The 19,264-nt window shown below is 34.5% G+C and overlaps 3 protein-coding genes across 9 annotated transcripts in view; 1 reads left to right on the top strand and 2 right to left on the bottom strand.

Moving 5' to 3' along the window:
• Positions 1-1,719: 1,719 nt before the first annotated feature.
• On the bottom strand, positions 1,720-6,385 carry LSm-4 (Like Sm protein 4). Its single transcript, XM_071599238.1, has 4 exons — positions 6,240-6,385; positions 5,886-6,093; positions 5,349-5,501; positions 1,720-3,265 (listed from the first exon to the last, which is right to left on the bottom strand). Exons 1-4 carry the CDS (start codon positions 6,376-6,378, stop codon positions 3,094-3,096), a joined length of 672 nt encoding a protein of 223 aa, XP_071455339.1. The 5' UTR covers positions 6,379-6,385; the 3' UTR covers positions 1,720-3,093.
• Positions 6,386-6,459: 74 nt separating this feature from the next.
• On the top strand, positions 6,460-8,828 carry EMC6 (ER membrane protein complex subunit 6). Its single transcript, XM_071599237.1, has 5 exons — positions 6,460-6,742; positions 6,892-7,052; positions 7,163-7,255; positions 7,565-7,584; positions 8,638-8,828. Exons 1-5 carry the CDS (start codon positions 6,700-6,702, stop codon positions 8,666-8,668), a joined length of 348 nt encoding a protein of 115 aa, XP_071455338.1. The 5' UTR covers positions 6,460-6,699; the 3' UTR covers positions 8,669-8,828.
• A 3,505-nt stretch (positions 8,829-12,333) lies between these two features.
• LOC139700948 (PHD finger protein 20-like) overlaps positions 12,334-19,264 on the bottom strand; it is a 69,615-nt gene continuing 62,684 nt past the window's right edge. For all 7 annotated transcript variants that reach the window (XM_071599451.1, XM_071599454.1, XM_071599456.1 and 4 more), the window contains 3 exons: positions 15,141-15,510; positions 12,841-12,978; positions 12,334-12,740 (listed from right to left, as the gene is read on the bottom strand). In XM_071599451.1, coding sequence (XP_071455552.1) covers positions 12,604-12,740; positions 12,841-12,978; positions 15,141-15,510 — 645 coding nt within the window. In that variant the 3' untranslated portion in view covers positions 12,334-12,603. The remainder of the gene's footprint in view (positions 12,741-12,840; positions 12,979-15,140; positions 15,511-19,264) is intronic.

Below are 19,264 nucleotides of genomic sequence, written 5' to 3'. Positions count from 1 at the left end.
ATAATTAAACAAAAATCACATTGTGGAAAGGGCCCTGTTTCATTAAAAGTATGTTATAATTAAAGATATGTAAAAATTATTATGATTATTCATTTACACCGGCCAAAACACATACTGTTGTACAATACATGGAACATTGCAGAGCCTTATTAACTGTAATGGGAAAGAAACTGACTCCCTTTTTTATTCTGATGTGTGAATTTAATAAATACTTTCAAACTATCTAGTATTTTTTAAAGAGCAGAATCATTAAAGTAATTAAATTGCTGTTTTTCTTTTTCCTAGCTGATAAGAATTGTTTTCCATTGTCCTTTCTAATAATGCTCTAAAAATCAGCATGATGGAAAAATGTCAACTCCTAAACTAGTGTAATTTCAAAACTTTGGCAAGCTCAAATGACCTACGACTAACTAATGCTTTGCAGGGCTGGTCACAAGGAAAAGACGGATGCTTCTTTGGAAGTTCCTTCTCACCCTTTTGGATGGAGAAGACAAAATAAAGATGGAAGAAGTCATCACTTCACGCAACAAAGAAGATACCCCTAATTGCAAACCTAATTCACTAGCTCAAAGTAACTGCGATTACGACAAGCCAGAGCCTTCAACTTCAGCCTCCTTCGAGAAAAATTCCACCTTTTCCTTTCCTAGCACTCCATATGTTCAGTGGATACATCGGGAGGAAGGTCTGTTCCAGATCATTGATAGCACAGCATTGGCATGCTTTTGGGGAGAGAGGAATAAAAACCCAAAAATGACATATGAGAAGATGTCCAGAGCCATGAGGTACGTGTTGTAACATTTTTCCTCTTCTTACAATCCGACAAACACCATTTAAGTAATATATTTGAACTAAATTTAATTATTTTTGGTAGAATATGGTTTCAGTATCCTACAACAAATCTCAGAGAAAAAAGTTTTCTACTTGAAAATGCTAGATCAATTTAATTTTGATCCAGGATATGTTTTAATATATGAAAGATGTTTTCAACTTCATCATAAGTCACAGGTGGTCGGATACAATTGAAGAGGGGTTTTTTGTAGTGTAGGATGCTGGATTGTTTTGTCAGGAGAGGCAAGAGAATTTTTGGTAGCTTGTGTCCATCCAAAACCAAACCTTAACTAGTACATTGCCTATTAGTCTCTTAAAATCCCAAATATATGGCAATAAATACTAAACATGTCTCATATCAGGCAGCGCCACAATATTAGGCATTCCACGACAAAAGTATAGCCTTGCATAAAGCCTTAGCTTTACCCACCCAGATGTCCCCGATCCCCAATGTTGCAAAGTAAATATGTAAACATATCAACATTAATTAGCTTTTGATTTTTGGTGATAATAAAAATGATTTAATACAGCTTAAGGTTATTTTTAAAGCTGCCATGGCAAATGTGATCAACAAGAAAAATACACTTTGAGATAAGTGAACCTTTTTGAACAGAAATCACATTTGTACTGTACTCAAAGCTTGTTTAAGATGTCCAACTTCAACTGGGACCCTGTCATGAATGTTGTACAGCCCATTTAGTATACTTTTATATGAAATCAGTGGACCTTTCTAAACTCATCAAATGCATTTGAAATTGAGAACATTAGTACATAGACTGACTCCTTAAATTACACACGTAATTTAAGTTGAAATGTCTCATTTTTTTAGTTTATGACATACAGCTTCAACAGACAAATAGTTATTAATGCCAAAAGCACCAGGACTTTAAACAGCTGAGTGAATAAAATGCATCTCCAATCTTTTTAGTTATCAGCCATCAGTCAACCGAGATATACATATAGCATTTTATTTATTTTATGCTTTTGCAACATTGCATCCTTATCCAGTATGTGGAAACAGTATCAGCAAACACAAAATAAATTTATCTTACTACGTTTAATGATGCAAGAATTATGCACTATAATTCACATTTACCTTCACGATGAAAAATTCTGTCTAAATTCATTTTCTCTTTCAGGACTTATTATCGACACAATATCTTAATGCCAGTGCCAAGGAACTTTAATCTTCCAAAGAAGTTGGTGTATAAATTTAATCCTGAACTTCTGAAAAAATAATTTTTTTTATTTAAAGATGAATTATGTAACACAAATAAATAGTAACAACAGTACTACAGCTATGTAGTACTTACTTATGAACCTAAGCAGTAAATTTCAAACCAAATATGAGTTATATAGAGATTATGCCTGGAAAATTGGCAAAGAAATCTTTAAGGAACAAGGCAAAGGCATACATTGTTAACAATTTGTTATTTTCATTTTGCATTAATGTTAACACTACATGATAATCACATGTCAATAAAGAGAGAAACACCATACAGCAGTCTTAAACCCATCATTTCCTTTCTCATTCAAGCTGAGGGTACATAAATACTACAAAAATTATTAACATAACAACATGAGAAAATATTTAATAAACTATATTAGGATACAAATAAAATCATAATACAAGTTTATTAAGGTTAACCAGTATTCCCCAGTAATTTAATTACATTAAAAAAAACTTTAATGCTCAACTTAAGAGCTAAAAGGTAAAGTAATATTCAGTTCAAGAAATCAGACTTACCATTCAATGAATACTATATACATTTCAGGAATGTGTTTTTAATTTGCAATAATCACCTTGCTGGTAAAAACTTATCAATTTCAAGGTTTTCCTCATCTCATCATGTCTATAATATTGAAATCCTTTAAAACTTACCACCAAGCATTAAGAAATTACTATGAATTTCCAATTTCTAAGAACAAACAAAATTCAATGTTATAATTCAGTGATGTTTATTAATTTAAATGGTATGCTGTATGGGAACTCAGCTAATAATAACAAATACATACTGATTAAATATAATCCATGAAAATGGGATAGAGAGTTCAATTTCCTTCAACACAGACATTTTTCCACATGTTTGTCAGTATCAAGATGATCTGCTTTGTAGTTTATAACATAGACATTGCATTGATAATACCAGATAGATACATCAATAGTTTAAACAAAGGCTTCTCATCTTTTGCCTGTACTTCTCCAAGAAAATTGTATAGCATGAAAAAATTCACTAAAAATGTTGATACAAATAAAGTTACAAATCACCCTTTAAGGAGAGATTTTTGCTCAAGGTGCCCCATTTCCCTCAGAGCTGCAGCAACAGCATGCCGCAACTGATGAAAGCGTGATATTGAAGCAGTGAAATACACTATACTTCCATCAGTCATGGTCATTCGTACTTGAATACTTGGCTCCAATACCCGAGACAATGCACTGCAATAGTAAATTAAATTTCTAAAACATAGGGGAAGGAGTGATAATATCCAGCAGATACAAACATTGAATCATACCAACATATCAACAACACAATTTTTTTAATTAAACAGTATTTGAAAACATTATATGACTAACTAAAATCCAATCTCCATAATAAAAACATGGTCAATCCAACACATAATGTAACTGTTCAAATTTAAACTGAGTACCAGAAAACATTTTCAAAAATATTATCATGGTCTTGAATATGAAATAATTAAAATTGGCATAAGAGTTACTATGAGTAGTCTTGAAGAACCTAATTCCATCTCATACACTCCATGCCAATGCCTACAGCATACAATACTGGGCTAATAAAGCGCCAACTTCTAATTATACTACAGGGTGTGGCAACATAACTTCCTTTTTTGAGATGTGCGCCAATAAGGCTGTAGAAGTCATAGATTAAGAATAGTCACATTCAAGAAGAGTAAGAATGCTCGCATTCGACAGCCAGGCTCCTAAAGTTTTTTCCCCGCCCTGGTCAATTGCCATAATGCATTGGAACAGTGAGGAGCATGCGTTTGCCGTCAAGGTCTACTTTTCAAACAGATGTTCTGTGATTGTTACACAGTGGGCCTTCCGAAATCACTTCAATGTAGCCCTGTTGGGCCCTGTCCAAGACTGGAAATCAATTTTTACATGGGTTATTACATTCAGACAAACCAAAAGTGCAACAAGATGAACTGGAGTCCCTCAGCCCATCAGATTACCTAAGAACATTGATGCAGGGAGAGCCTCCATCTTGCAATCCTCACAGTGTTCTGCGTGCAAACATGCATCAGCCCTTGGACTTTCTGATTGTTCAGTGAGGATAATTCTTCACGATGACCTTCATTACCATCCTTACAAGTTAGCGTTTGTGCACGAACTCTCCGAATGTGACTTCAATTCTCAGAAGACTGCATGTGAGGCTCTTCTCGAAAACAGGAACAGGAGGATGCAATTGTGTTTTTCAGTGATGAAGCCCATTTTCATGGGAGTAGATATGTCAACAAACAGAACGAACATGCACTACTCGGCTGACACCAATCCCAGAGAATGACATCAAATGCCTTTGCATTCACCCAAAGTCACAGTGTGGTGTGCAATTTCCACAGTTGGTATTGATGTTCCCAGGTTTTTTCCGAAGAAAATGAGGTCACAATGACAATGAATTCAGACCGATATGTAAATATGTTGGAGGAATATTTTTTTTCCACAACTTGATGAACTGGACTTGGGGGACATTTGGTTCCAACAGGATGGAGCAACAGTTCACACTTCAAGCGCATAGATGGTTGTATTGAGGGGACACTTCCTGGACCACCTCATCTCAATTAGGGGCGATTTAAAGTGGCCAGCCCACTCCCCGATTTAGCTCATTGCAATTTCTTTAGGGGTTTTTAGGAATCCCGTGTCCATGTTGACAGTCCAAGGACCCAATAAGACCTGAAGGACAACATCCATGCAGAAATTGCCGACATTACTGCTATGCTGGCAAGGGTCATGTCAAACACCAGAAATTGGCTTATTCAGTATGTGGGCAGTGGGGGGCGTCAACTACCTGATTTGATTTTCAAAACTGTGTAAAACAAAACTTGAAATATGTACCTACATTAAAAACAAGTAATAAGATTGTTTCATAAAATGGTTTTATTGTGTTTCAAGAAAAGGAAATTATGTTGCCGCACCCAGTATGTACTTCTGGAATATTTATTGATGATAAAATTACCATTCTCACAATATGAAGTTGGCAAATAACTTAACACATAGTATATTATTGAACAATGAATACATAAGGATTAATAATGAATTCGGGCTATATTTGCAGCAAATTTGCACATTCACGCTCATCTACTTTTCCAATAAAATCTTGAACTCCTTAACAAAAAAAAAGAATTTAAAAATTTAGTAACTTTTCATATTCATCCAAGTTTTATTTTCAAGCAAGATATTAATGGACCATATAAAAGAAAAGAGTAAAAGTTCTCGTTAAATATAATCAGCGCGGCACACACATGAACAACCGACAGATATCTCAAAGAAGTGTTCTCCTTACTTTGAAGAAATGATAACATCCACTCGCCACTGCATTCTCTCCATGCGAGGTAGGTGAGGAGTGGAAGGTTCCCTCAGCAGAGCTGCGTCAAACGATGCTCGTTTCGGCCCATATAAAACGCCAACCATGTCTGATATACACTCTTCTGAAAATCTTAAATAAATGTTGGTTCCACAGACAAAGTCATTATTCAAGAAAGCTTGTAAATTCATTATGCTACATGAAGACAAAATCCATTGTTTTTAATTACTTCAATTTACGACTAAATATGCTCAAAGACATACATATCTTCAATCAGGCATTAAGTAATTTAAGCAAAACATGAAAATTAATCAACATATTGTTATTCGCGATAACAAGTTTTGAATACCCACTAAATCCCATGTTCAAAAATTTTACACCAGATACCAAACCAATCATTAAGCAGCCAATATTAATAACGAAATGTTAAATAAAGAAAGCTTAAAATTGAACGCTTATTCATTGTCAAAGTGGACAATTACTCAAATTAAATAGCATAATTATCCCGTATCTTACTTAAGATCTTTCAACTCATTCTCGAATATTTCTGGTTTTAAACTTCCGGGTTCTAGACGAAGAAATGCATGCACTATCGCATGCAAACCAGCAAAGAGCTCATCTAAATTATCTGGAGCTTGTTGTCCCTTTTGAATTTGACATTGCCTTCTGATTTTGTCTAAACATCCATCTTGGGTCACCCTTCCTTCGATTGCATTGACGACCACTGCAAAAATAAGCACATTACGTAAATATTATTATTAAGTTCCAAATCATTTGGATTCCTTGTTTATTCAATCAATTTCTTTCTTCTCTCAGAAAAGAAGTAGATCCAAAATTCAACTGAAATTATTTTATTAAGCACGCACTTACATTGAAGCAATAATCTGAAAGCATTCTTGGATATTCCTTCGATGCTTTTCCCTAGTAGCTTTACTGCTAAAGGAACCCGAGTGCTAGGGAAAAGTGAAATTTCTCCTCCGGGTGCACTTAAAATTCCGCTGGAACTCATGACATAACATGCGACAATCGTTAATAGTTGAATTCCGAGATATTGTGGAGTTGTGATATTGTTAAAAACAGTGCAAAGAATTCAAGCGCAACCGATGAAAATTAGTTAAGTAATTTGTTAGTCAAGTACCCACCCCAAGAGTTTTTTTTTAATTTCGCGAGAGTTTTGTATCCAACGTAGTAAATAAAGCTGTCTTTAAGTGGAAATAACGTGTATATTTTCCATTTGTATCGGTGCTTCATTCGCTGTACCACCTGAATTCACATTTGGTTGTTCAGGGATATATTAGAAATTACACTCGTTTCTTGCCGTTAGAGCTCAATGGCTGCTGGACGAGTAAAGACGAAATTAGAAAAAACTGGAGGTATTTAATTATATCTTGCTGTTAATATTTGCCATAAATACGTTATTGACCATTAGTTATTGGATACCATAGACACGGTTAAGTTTTCTCAACGATCCTTTGATTATTCGCACTTCATAATTCTCGTTGGTAAAATTCTTGTATTACAGAAATTGTTGCGTATAGTGAAGTAGCCGTTCGAAATAATGCTGCCGTTTTGGAATATTGTCGAACTTCTATGGCCGCCCTGTCAGGAGGTACAGCTGGTCTACTTGGCCTTACGAGCTTTTATGGTTTTGCCTTCTACGTGTTTGCCGTTGTTGGTTTATGGGTATGTTTTCATATTACAGAAGTAGCGGTTCTATTCAGTTAACATTCATTTGCTTCATCGGGTCTATTGTTTTTCACCTGAAATGATATTTGTTGTGATTACAATTTTAGGGGCTGATTCTCGTCAAAGCTGGATCCCAGTGGAAGAAGTATTTTATCAGCAGAAAAACTATCCTTACTCATGGGTTCTTCGGAGGACTTTTTGTATCCTTTGTTTTGATTTGAAATATGCAACCTAAGTTTTTTAAATTCATAACTGCTTTTTGAGTTACTGTGATTCAGAAAATCAGATCTATTTGTTGATATTCCATTCCTACGTAAACATTTTCAATTGAGTTTTACTTGTCAATATATTCCGTATTTATACTTACAATTTTTTGCCGGTGTTAAAATGTACAGTTGGTATCTTTGAAATATCTTGTCTCTCAGAATATATACATGTATAGTATGTATCATATACCTACCTAGTAGTTTATAGCTCATCGATGTCATTTCCTTAATTTAATTTTACAGACCTATGTGTTGTTCTGGACGTATCCTTTTTAAACGCTAACATATATATGATAAAAAAATGGTTGATAACTGGGAAAATGCGCGTATATTTTTGTTTACAGGTATGAAGATTGGCATTTTAACCAATATGGTGCTTTCATGCTTAACATTGTAATGCATGTCTCTCTGTTTTTAGATCTGAATTAAGAGTACCTTCGAATTGCTCACCTCCTCGGAGAAGTGTGTTATGCGAAATATATTTCATATTTTTTTAAAGATTATGGATGGACACTACTACCTATTCTAAACCTCGCTTGGCAAGTCACAATTAAGCACCCTCAGCTAAAATGAATCCTTCAATTCCCCAAGCATTTTATGTGGCTTCATTCTATCATCAATCAAAACCCTGTGCATCCAAGTTTCTGTCCCCCTTTGGATTTCTCCTAACAACCCTCTCTCCTCCTCTGTGAAGCCTTGGACTGTTTCATTTTTATTCTTTTCCAACCTCGTCACACCCACTTCTCAAAAGACTATTTTTACCTCAGAAAGGCACCACTTCGAGTATTCAATTTTGAAAATGAGTTATCACCAAATGAACCAGATATTTTCTGAGGTTGACATAAGAGGCAATAGAAATAAATAATAATGTCAAATAATTTTTACTGAGAGGATGGTTAACAAATTCTCTTCTGCTCGGAAGAGAAATCTTCCATAATCGTATCGAACCACAGCCAAAAAGAGACAGCAGAATCAGCAATCACCCTTGGATTGGTGAGGGACCTTGTACGATATATAGTGGGTAGATATATGGGAAAGTCACTTTGGACTAGAAGATGCTGACTGCAGTGATGGTAAAGCTGTTGTTCAGCAGGATGAAATGCAGGAATAACCTAAAGCCCATGGCATCAACTGTTGGTCACTTAACACCATAATGTGTGATGTTAATGATTGTAAAATTTGACTTAAATAATGGCGATAAAAACTTCAGACTGAAACCTTAAAACTCTTGATTAACCTATTATTGCAATGATTCTACACTTGTTGGCTCATAAAATCTGTTGTTTATTTTGCATTTTCCTTTAAGAGTACCTAAGATTCCTGTATGGGATGGTGCATGTCTACTGAAAGCCTAATAATTTCAAGAACTGGTCAACTTGCTGCTGGAAAATCATCAGGTTGCAGTTAGTGCACATCATCCTTTTTTTGTTTTGTTAAAATATTTAATGTTGTTCGTAATTTGTTCACATACACTGTTTAATTTTATAATAAAAATTAATAATCAGTAGATCAATGAAAAAATTCATTTAAATACTTTTAAGAACGCATCAGTATTAAAAGTAACAGTAATCTCTGATACTTAAAATTACTATAATTGGAATTTTACAGAAACATATTTCTCCTGGATATAATTAAGAGTAAACAAATGTCTTATGTATTTACAAGCTCCCTCAAAGATCTTAGAAAAATGCCATTTTTGTTACGTTACTTTAGCAAAATATTATCATATTAGTGAACATGCTTTTAAGCACTGAAGTTTTGAGTATTTAACCTAATTTTTTTTGATATTACTCTATTTTAACTTTCTTACTACCAAGGTTAATTTAGCAATAAACTTTGTTGATAAATAAATGTCAGTTACTTGCCTTTTAATAGACTGTTACAATAAGGGTGGAGAATTTTTTTTCTGAATGCTTGGTGATTGTGAGTCACTCATTTTATGAATTCCCATGAAGTATGCAATTTTTTCTACTAAGTGGGAGTCTAACTAGGAATTTTGCAAGAACCATCACATTTCAAGTAATTAGTATAACTGAAGCCAATCCTCCTATAGTGTCAGCTTTTGCTTGGAATGGCTCAGACAATTTTCAGTGATAAACATTGTCTGATCTCACATTACAATTAAAAAGGAACATTTTTCTCATTGGGAATTCCTGATTCCCATTTTAAATTCCTACCTTTTTCAAACTTTTAGACCTTTTTCTTCCTATTTTTTTAAATTTGAGTTATTAATTAAGGCAGGCACCATGTTTATGTAGGCTAACTACACTGAAACTAACACTTGACTGATGTCATCAGGCAGTTTAAGCAATGATTTCTTTAATTACTAATTTTTTCAAAGTCAAATATACATACACACAATTGATTTCTAATGGAGGCTGTCAATAACAATTTTTTTTAATTCAGACTACTTTGGAGTTATGCAATACATGAATGCTTTAAACTGGCTCAGTTATTCTCAATTTTCTTACATTTAAAATCTACCCTAAATTCTAGACTACCCCATATTTAAATAAATAGATCTAATAAACTTCATGAAAATGGATCAATGTGCTGTGGCACACTCGTAGCACTTTAAAATAAAACATATCATTTACTAGAAAGCAAGCAGATCTACTGTTATGCTCATAATACTATAAACATAAATCCACATGCTTGTAAATGCATGCTAAGAAAACTTGAAAGGTATACTGGAGTTTGGCAAGCAGATATCGAATCCTTTACAATTAACAAAGCCATGGAATTAAATAATAATAAACTTGATCTGAGAAAACGTGAGTTGAAGACAAAATTTGTTAATGTGATAAAACTACGGGAAACTTTATCCAAAGTTAAGGAAATAAAAATTAAACAATTAGAATATGACACATGTGCGGCCTTCGGTTAATCTAAGACCAGGTGACAGTTACCATAAACCATAGGAGGGAGAATCCACGAAATTGTTTAAGATTGATGTCATAAGCCACATAAAAACCTAATATAATTTCTATTCTCCTTATTTCTGACAGGCAATCTACCCAGTCCTGTGGTATCTTTAATTTTTCTAGCTTTTTTCCCAGTAGTTAGGCAATACAATTTTACTTAAGGATTTGGATCTTTACCCCAAATATATACATGAAACCATCTTGTGTCTTTCACCATGTTAGGTATTTAGTTAGTAGACATTTCAAAGACTGGCTCAGCTATAATTCTCAAAGTATTGACAAAAATGATAGTGGTACAGCACAGTTATTTTACTCATTTTTAAGAGTGTCACTGAGCTTAATGGAAATTTTACAAGATTTAATGCATAGAAAATACTCTATTGAAAACAACAAATACTCCAATGTTAACCATCTCTTAAACGAACCACAATATGTATGCATGAGTTGGCTGGAAAATTCACCAGAAACACAAATGTTAGCATAGGTTGAAAAAGTACTGAATGGAATAAATTGTTTTCTTTAAATGTAAGTGTAAGGCTATTTCATTTTCACATGAATAAATAAAAAAAATGGAAGCAATAATGTATACTACATTGATCAAAAATTTCCCGGAATTTATTCAGAAAATTAAAAATACAAGTTTATTCATCTAAATCTATATTGTCCCCTTCAAAGTAATCCCCATCGACTGCAACACACTTATGCCAGCGCTTGATCCAATCCTCGAAACATTTTTTATATTCGGTTTTCGGTATGTCCATCAGTGCTTCCTGCGATTTTTCCATTACTTCCTCTCGGCTGCTAAAACGCGTTCCCCGTAATGGTTTTTTAACTCGATTGAACAGAAAGAAGTCACAGGGAGCCAAATCAGGTGAATTCGGTGGCTGTTGGATGGTATTTGTTGCATTTTTCGTCAAAAAATTACGAATAATGATAGCACTGTGCGACGGTGCGTTATCATGGTGCAAAATCCACGAGTTTTCTGCCCACATTTCTGGTCTCTTTCGGCGAATTGCTTCACGCAAACGTCTCATAACGCCCAAATAATACTCTTTGTTTACTGTCTGGCCTTCTGGCAAAAATTCATGATGCACTACACCGTTGTAATCCATGAAAACCGTCAGCATTGCCTTCTTTTTTGACTGAAAACGACGTGGTTTTTTTGGTCTCGGCTCATTTGGTGAACGCCATTCACTTGCCTGATGTCTGGATTGCGTGTCGTACTCATAAACCCACGTCTCGTCTCCAGTAATGATCCTTTTGATGAATGTGGGATCGGATTCAGCCTCGCAAATCATGTCTTTTGCGACGTCAACACGGTCTCTTTTTTGCATGAAATTGAGGTCTTTTGGCACCAACTTTGCTGCTTCTCGACGGAAACCCAAATCATTAACCACAATGTCTTGGGCGGATCCATAGGCAATGTTCAAGTCCTCCGCTATTTCTCTGATGGTTAATTTGCGGTCATTGACCAACATTTCTTTTACTTTATCAATTTTTTCACCGACTTTCGATGTCGATGGTCTGCCACTGCGTTCATCATCTTCGATTGACTCACGACCACTTCTGAACCGCTCGTGCCACTGGTAAACGACCGTTTTTTTTAGAGAATTGTTGCCGAAACACTTTTCCAACATTTCCAACGTCCGTGCGCCACTAAATCCGTTTTTTACGCAAAATTTAATACAAGTTCGTTGTTGCAAATTTAAATCCATTTCTGAAATTGTAAAAAATCGCCAACACACACAGAGATAGATGTACTCTTGGCTACGTAACTTTTGCAAATGTCAAGTTATGACACTAAGATTTAAAGGGAATATCAACAACAGATGTACCAATTTAACAAAAAAAACAGAACTCAAATCGGAACGATGGGAGCGCCACACGGTGGTTATTCCGGGAACTTTTTGATCAAGGTAGTATGTCTGCTTAAAACAAAGCCAAGATTAATACACTTATAGAAAACTTCAGTCAGCTCCAGTGGTCATGGAAAATGAAATTTTTCTACATCCACAGCAATGATTTCTCATTCACAAGAAGACCCTTGTAAATAAAGAATTAAGAAATGTTACTCAATTACAATAAGATATCACGGGCTTTATTGAAAAATACTTTTCAAGTAATAGTGATTATCAAGAAACATTTTCATAGGTAATAAATGGCTCTGATACAGAGATAATTATTTATACAAGTAATTACACGTAAATAATTGTTTATCACAGGTTATACAGTTGCATATCTGCAAATAATTTGGCTCGTATTTTGCACTAGAGGAGAAGTTACTGAAGAAATAATAAATAATTTGACAAGAAAGGAAACACACATTGCACTTATATAGTCTTTCAAATTAAAATAAAACTAAGATTTCCCACAAAAGGCAGCAATACGGCGGGCAGTATTTAAATCTCGCATGATCATCTGCATGGTTTGTTTGGTATGAGGGTAAAACTCCGGAGGTTCATCAGATGCAATGTCATCATCTTCTGCTTCCAGAGCTGAAAAAGAAAATAGGACAATATTTAAAGTATTCTTCATAAAATTCTGATGAGAACTCTTGTTACAATTAAGAAAGTCTTAAAGGTTGATAGTTCTTACCTGCCACTTGTGCTTCGATGAGAGTCAGACGTGAATCCACCTCTTGTTGCATGCTTTCTATGTGGTCAAGAAGTGTTAGCTGGCATTCCATTGGATCAATTGGAGCTTCGGGTTGAGGTGCACGCACTTCTAATAGTGCTAGGGATAATGAAAATAATAATTATGCATAAGCAATAAAAAAAATAAGCAAAAATGTTTTTGTGCGCCATTATTGATGCCTTTTTCGAATAGATAAAATGATATTTCCAATCATGAAATCTTTCACAATTCAATTAGATTTGGTTAATGCTTATTCTAATGTTGCTTGACAATTAATAATTGTTCACCCTTCAATTATGTTACAAATGGAAGTTTAGATCTAAGAATAGGATATAATTAATTAATAGGACTTAATAGAACCAAATGTGATCACCCATTCGTTGGTGAAAATATTAATAAAAAGGTGTGGGCAGAATTTTTTCTGTAATCATAAATTAGCCTTTCCATTAGTAAATTACACCCAATTAACAAAATAACTACACTTAGACAGGATCAGTATTTTTTATAAATAATTAGCACACACATGAACCCAATTTTGATTACCTAGAGCTGAGAATTAAAACATCTTAAAAGGTAGTTAATTATAGGAAAAGTAATGAAATGTTAAAAAGGATGGCAATAAAAGATTTGGGAGAATTCTAAACATGACCAACTAGGTTTTAAATTTTGTAAAGAAGGGATATATGATGTCATTAAGGAAAATAAATGTCTGATCAGCTTTGAGGAAAGCCAGACTAGTAAGTGCACAAAACATGTTTGAGGGCATTTCTCACACCATAGGTATTGGAGAGTTTTTAACATAACCATGCATATTAAATGAAGAATGCAATTTATTTTTCCACTTCTTTAGTTTGGTGCTTTTTATTTTATTTTTATTTATTTTAGTACCAAAACAAAGAAGAGTGGAAAAATACAATGTGTTCTTCATTTAATGAACATGAACTTCCACAAAGTTTAGCCAGAAACCATCTAATAATCATACATATTACACACTGAAACCTCTAGTACAGGTTTTCCGGTTGATTTATGTTATTGAGTATTATGGCTCCTAATGCCTACACTTAAGTGTCACTTTCCTCAATATTGGGGCATTTCTCCGGTGTATAAATAAATTGGACCAACAAATGAAATCTTCACACTCACAAGAAATAATATTTTATTGGCATATTACCTCAGCTTTAAGCAAAGACACTTTATTTTGATTTAAAATGATGCGGCTGAAGCTGGCACACATTGAATGAATTATCATTGCTCCATGAGGATGTTACAATGGCTAAACAATCACCCTAATGTGAATGGGTCTTGACGGATATACCATTTCCTCATTGCAAAATTTGAATTTGCTGCAATTGATTTAAAAAATAAATCAGGTGAGAAGAAGTGTTGCAGAAGCAGTTAAAAAACGTACTGGCATTTCTTATAAAGGTACAAGTATCACAGGGATCAGTTTACTGACAGTTCCTTCAGCAGTTTGAGAGGAGTGAATTAATCCACAATAAAAACAATGAATTCAAGAGATATTAGTCTGGCAGTGAGCAGAACATGTGAGAGTGTGATACGTTTGACAGGATGACAGCAATGACAACAATTAAAAGGCATTTAAGTAGAATTGAAGTCAAAGATATTGGAAGCCCAAACAGAGCAGATGTACATTAATATGTCAGTGGACAAACTTACCGAGAATTTTTCATGTAAATCTATTAATATAATTCTTATTCCAGTCTTTATTTAGGAATATTAGTACTTTTTAACATTCCTATGCAACATAATGTGAAGTAAAAATATTTTATAGCTACGTAATCATGACCTTTTTCCTAGCTATTTTGAATTCATTTCTTAAACAAGTTGCGACAACTAATTAAATGACCTTTGCGCCAACATTTCAATGCATAAGGCAGTGATCACTACATTTTCTGGCGCTAGCATAGGAAAGATGACTACTAATGTACAAATGGGATGTTTCTACCTTGAACATGGTCTACCAATAACACAAGATGATGTCACAACTAAAAGAAATGCTTTAATTACAAATACACACACATTCCAGACTTTCTAAAAGAAAATCTCTTTTCCCATTCAGTCCAGAATTTAGGAATTAATTGAGTGATTAGCATCTTTTTCCAACTGAGTGGCTATCCTTATCGAGGAAAAAATATAAATGGGGGTAACATAAAAAAATAGGTGAAATCTTCCATATACAAGTAAGTCTTAAAACTTGTAACTGAAGTTTTCATGACATATACTTAGTGCCACGTCCTTACCAGATGATCGGAGTTTGTCTTCGACCGTATTGGCCAGCTGCTGAAGCTCAGACTGACTTAAAGGAAGCTCCAACACCGGTGGGCAGTCATCATCTCCGACAGCATGCCCATGCATTAAATCACTGTCGATTTTGGAAGATTCCTCAGTTAGTGACAATCCCCTGATGCCCAATGCCTCTTCGTGTTGATCCCGCTTCAAGTCATCAGAGGTAGCACTTAAGGTGGCTGATGTATCCAATGGTGTATCACTGACAGAGCCTTTTTTGTCTTCCGATAGGCAGTCTAAGCTCGCTGATGAATCATCTGCTTCTCTAGCCATTATTAACCCTTGATTTTTCTGTAACTCTTCACTGGCCATGGCCACTTCACACTGAGGATAAAATGGCAATAATTATTATCACTCTGCCAGTTACTGTTTAAACAAAAAGGTTAGCAAGACAAACAATAGTACAAATGTAATTAAAATTTGGGATGAGGATATCAATACGCAGTGATCTTATCAATTATTTAAATTTTATCACCCTACAGCAGAAATTTTTCCGCCAGCAAAAACCAACAAATTGAGAAGCGAGTTAAGATAAACTAGAATACGGCATATTTATCAGTTACACCACCAGGAAATCTAATGAACAAGGCCATATTAATTCCCTGTTCCTTCAAAATCTGCCAACAGAGTATCCACTTTTAATAATGATATTTAAAAATAATAAATTTCATGTCAGAGAGACATTTCAGGTTTTAATTTTACAGTAAATATCTTTCTCTCACAATGTTGAATGATAGGACTCTCGCATTCTAAATGCAATATACTAGATACTTATTGCTTCAAGGATTTATTTGTAAATAAGAAAACCTTTTGGACAAACAATATTTACATGGAATCATTTCAGTGAACTTCATACTATGAGAAAACTAATATTAAAAAATTACTTTTTATAAGCCATGTGTATTTAGTCATAACTTGAATTTCAAGTACATACAATGACTTAGATTTTTAAAATTCAAAAATAATTCTTTAAGAGCTTTCATGATACTTGATTAGTTTATTATGCAGTTTATTTTTTTAAATGGGAGATGGTGAAATGAAATATATTCAGAACAATTTGGTCATGAAAAGGTTCCTGAAAAAATATTTCGAGAGGGTATGTATTTTAATCAACTGTTAATCACATTAAAATACCAAATTTGAGGCTAGAGAAAGTGTATGATCTACTCTAATAAATAGACATATTTCCGAAACATTTCAGTGCAAAAATCATTTGACTTGACTGGTATGATTTTTACACTCTGAAATTGTTCCATTGAAATGCATATAAGCGGATGACTACCTTATAAGTTACTGTTGCAGCCTCCCCTGCAATTTCATTTTGTGTTAAAAGGGCCCCAAATGGGTATAATATTCCATAATGATACTTAGCCTAATGAATGGTCCTGCCATCAAAATGGCATTGCAACTTCCTCTTTTTCTTTCCCCCTTTGATCCTTCCTTATATACCCTGTGCCCTTCACTACTTACCCTTACCTCCCTTTACACCACACCCCTACCATGGTTATCACCCATTATTCTGTGTTGCTTGGATACAAAGAAAGCTTTACCAAAATCTAGCTGTTCCTACAGGCAACCACCACTGACAGTTTTCACAGGGAATTATCATGCTCCATTAGAAACAATTTTCCCATTTCAATCCCCACTTTGCCGTCATCCCAATAGTAAGTATGGTTTAAAACAAGTAATTCCATGCATACAATGACAGTTATAATAACTTGAGTTAAACTTGAAGTTACTTTTAAGTGGTTAATGTATTATTAAAAGTAAATAAAAAAACAGGAAAGTAACAGAAATAATTTGGTATGAAATGCTTTTAAGATAACAACAAATTGATGAACATTTATTGTAACATCAAATATTTCTGTATGTCATCAGGTAGCAGAGCTTTCTAATACCAATGATTTTTCTTCCCAATGCTGAGTAATCCCCATCTTCCAATTGCTAAAATCTCTCCTCTCCCTTACTTTCCTGTTGGAGTCAGAGTATATAAGTAGAAAAAATGTTGATGTATGTTACCTAATGATGATGCGCAGCATCAAAACCATGGTTGTGAAATATTGAATCTTTATGGTGGAAATGTTAAGTTTCTCTTTACCCTCATAATGAAGGAATTCCACAAAGTTACACCTGAAACTGTTATGTTTAACCAAGGATTTCCTCGACTCTGGTAGCAATACTAATATGAAAATAGTTTTTCGTATCGGTATCATTTCTCAAATATGGTGATTTTTGACTACATTTATTATGTATTTATTACAGAATTGAGGCAGCTTTTCTCTTAATGTTTGAGTCATATTATGAAAGACTGTATATTTATAATAGCAATGACCAGTTTCTTAAAGTTGATGTTGTGCAGCTACCATGAAAATTTGGTATATTTAATGGTTAGTCCCAAAGAGGATGATAAGATGGCCAAGAATGGGTGTATTCATGGACATGGCACATACATTACCAGGATTATGTGCGATTGCAATATTTGCCGGCTGCTGTTTAAAGACACACAAATGATAGCGGCTGCATGTATTTCATGAATTACACATTCGGGTGTGATGTGGTGGAACTGTTTCATAATAACAGAAATGAAGACTATTACAATTTTCCACTTAATAACATTATTAATAACATAATAACATTATTATGTGGAAAATTGTAATAGTCTTCATCCTTGTTATTATTATCATGTATTTCCCTCTTCAAAAGTACCCCTAATCCAAGTACAACTATTGCAACATTATAATTTTAGTTTCATGTGGAAGCATACAGTTACTGCATGGTTACAGAGCTTTGAAAAGAATTTCCTCCTCCATGACTAATGGGAATTTTTCCAGAGAAACTATGAATATAATCTTTAAGGTTTGCATATGCTTTATAACAAAACATAAGTTATGACTATTCTCGATGTTACGACATCTCAATCTTACAGAAGACAATTTGTTTGAATGAAAAATATTTAACTGAATACATTTGTGTGAGCGTAGAATATCATGAATTACAAAGGGGGAAAACGCGAGCAGCTCAAGATGTACATTCTGTATTTCTTGGGACAAGTTGTCAAGATATCCAGGAAACACCCAAATTAATCAATTTCTTCTATAGCATGGCAAGAAAAATATTAATTCAAAGCAATTGACTGAGCACAATAAATACAAAATGGTTATTTCTCATAGACAGCTTTGAAAAATCAGTATTTGGCAGGAAATTCAGGTCAACAAATTATATCACTATTTGATTGGATAGGCTACATATGAGTTCAAACTTTTTAGTGATGGTGGTAGCCAAAGGCAACTGGGAATAGGAAATGTCTACTACCTTGATCAAAAAGTTCCCGGAATAACCACCGTGTGGCGCTCCCATCGTTCCGATTTGAGTTCTGTTTTTTTTGTTAAATTGGTACATCTGTTGTTGATATTCCCTTTAAATCTTAGTGTCATAACTTGACATTTGCAAAAGTTACGTAGCCAAGAGTACATCTATCTCTGTGTGTGTTGGCGATTTTTTACAATTTCAGAAATGGATTTAAATTTGCAACAACGAACTTGTATTAAATTTTGCGTAAAAAACGGATTTAGTGGCGCACGGACGTTGGAAATGTTGGAAAAGTGTTTCGGCAACAATTCTCTAAAAAAAACGGTCGTTTACCAGTGGCACGAGCGGTTCAGAAGTGGTCGTGAGTCAATCGAAGATGATGAACGCAGTGGCAGACCATCGACATCGAAAGTCGGTGAAAAAATTGATAAAGTAAAAGAAATGTTGGTCAATGACCGCAAATTAACCATCAGAGAAATAGCGGAGGACTTGAACATTGCCTATGGATCCGCCCAAGACATTGTGGTTAATGATTTGGGTTTCCGTCGAGAAGCAGCAAAGTTGGTGCCAAAAGACCTCAATTTCATGCAAAAAAGAGACCGTGTTGACGTCGCAAAAGACATGATTTGCGAGGCTGAATCCGATCCCACATTCATCAAAAGGATCATTACTGGAGACGAGACGTGGGTTTATGAGTACGACACGCAATCCAGACATCAGGCAAGTGAATGGCGTTCACCAAATGAGCCGAGACCAAAAAAACCACGTC

The sequence above is a fragment of the Hetaerina americana genome, unplaced genomic scaffold (genome assembly GCF_022747635.1).
Source record: "Hetaerina americana unplaced genomic scaffold, ioHetAmer1.1.p SCAF_11, whole genome shotgun sequence".
In the NCBI taxonomy this organism is placed as follows: Eukaryota; Metazoa; Arthropoda; class Insecta; order Odonata; family Calopterygidae; genus Hetaerina; species Hetaerina americana.
The sequence above is the reverse complement of the archived record's forward strand: the minus strand, read 5'-3'. Positions and strand labels throughout refer to the sequence as shown.

Coding starts and splice junctions, on each gene's coding strand:
- LSm-4 (XM_071599238.1), bottom strand. CDS start 6,378: ATGAGTTCCAGCGGAATTTTAAGTGCACCCGGAGGAGAAATTTCACTT. Junction 6,094..6,239: donor TTTCAGATTATTGCTTCAAT/GTAAGTGCGTGC, acceptor TTATTTTTGCAG/TGGTCGTCAATGCAATCGAA. Junction 5,502..5,885: donor AATGAGTTGAAAGATCTTAA/GTAAGATACGGG, acceptor CATTTATTTAAG/ATTTTCAGAAGAGTGTATAT.
- EMC6 (XM_071599237.1), top strand. CDS start 6,700: ATGGCTGCTGGACGAGTAAAGACGAAATTAGAAAAAACTGGAG. Junction 7,256..7,564: donor GGTTCTTCGGAGGACTTTTT/GTATCCTTTGTT, acceptor TTAATTTTACAG/ACCTATGTGTTGTTCTGGAC. Junction 7,585..8,637: donor ACCTATGTGTTGTTCTGGAC/GTATCCTTTTTA, acceptor AGAGTACCTAAG/ATTCCTGTATGGGATGGTGC.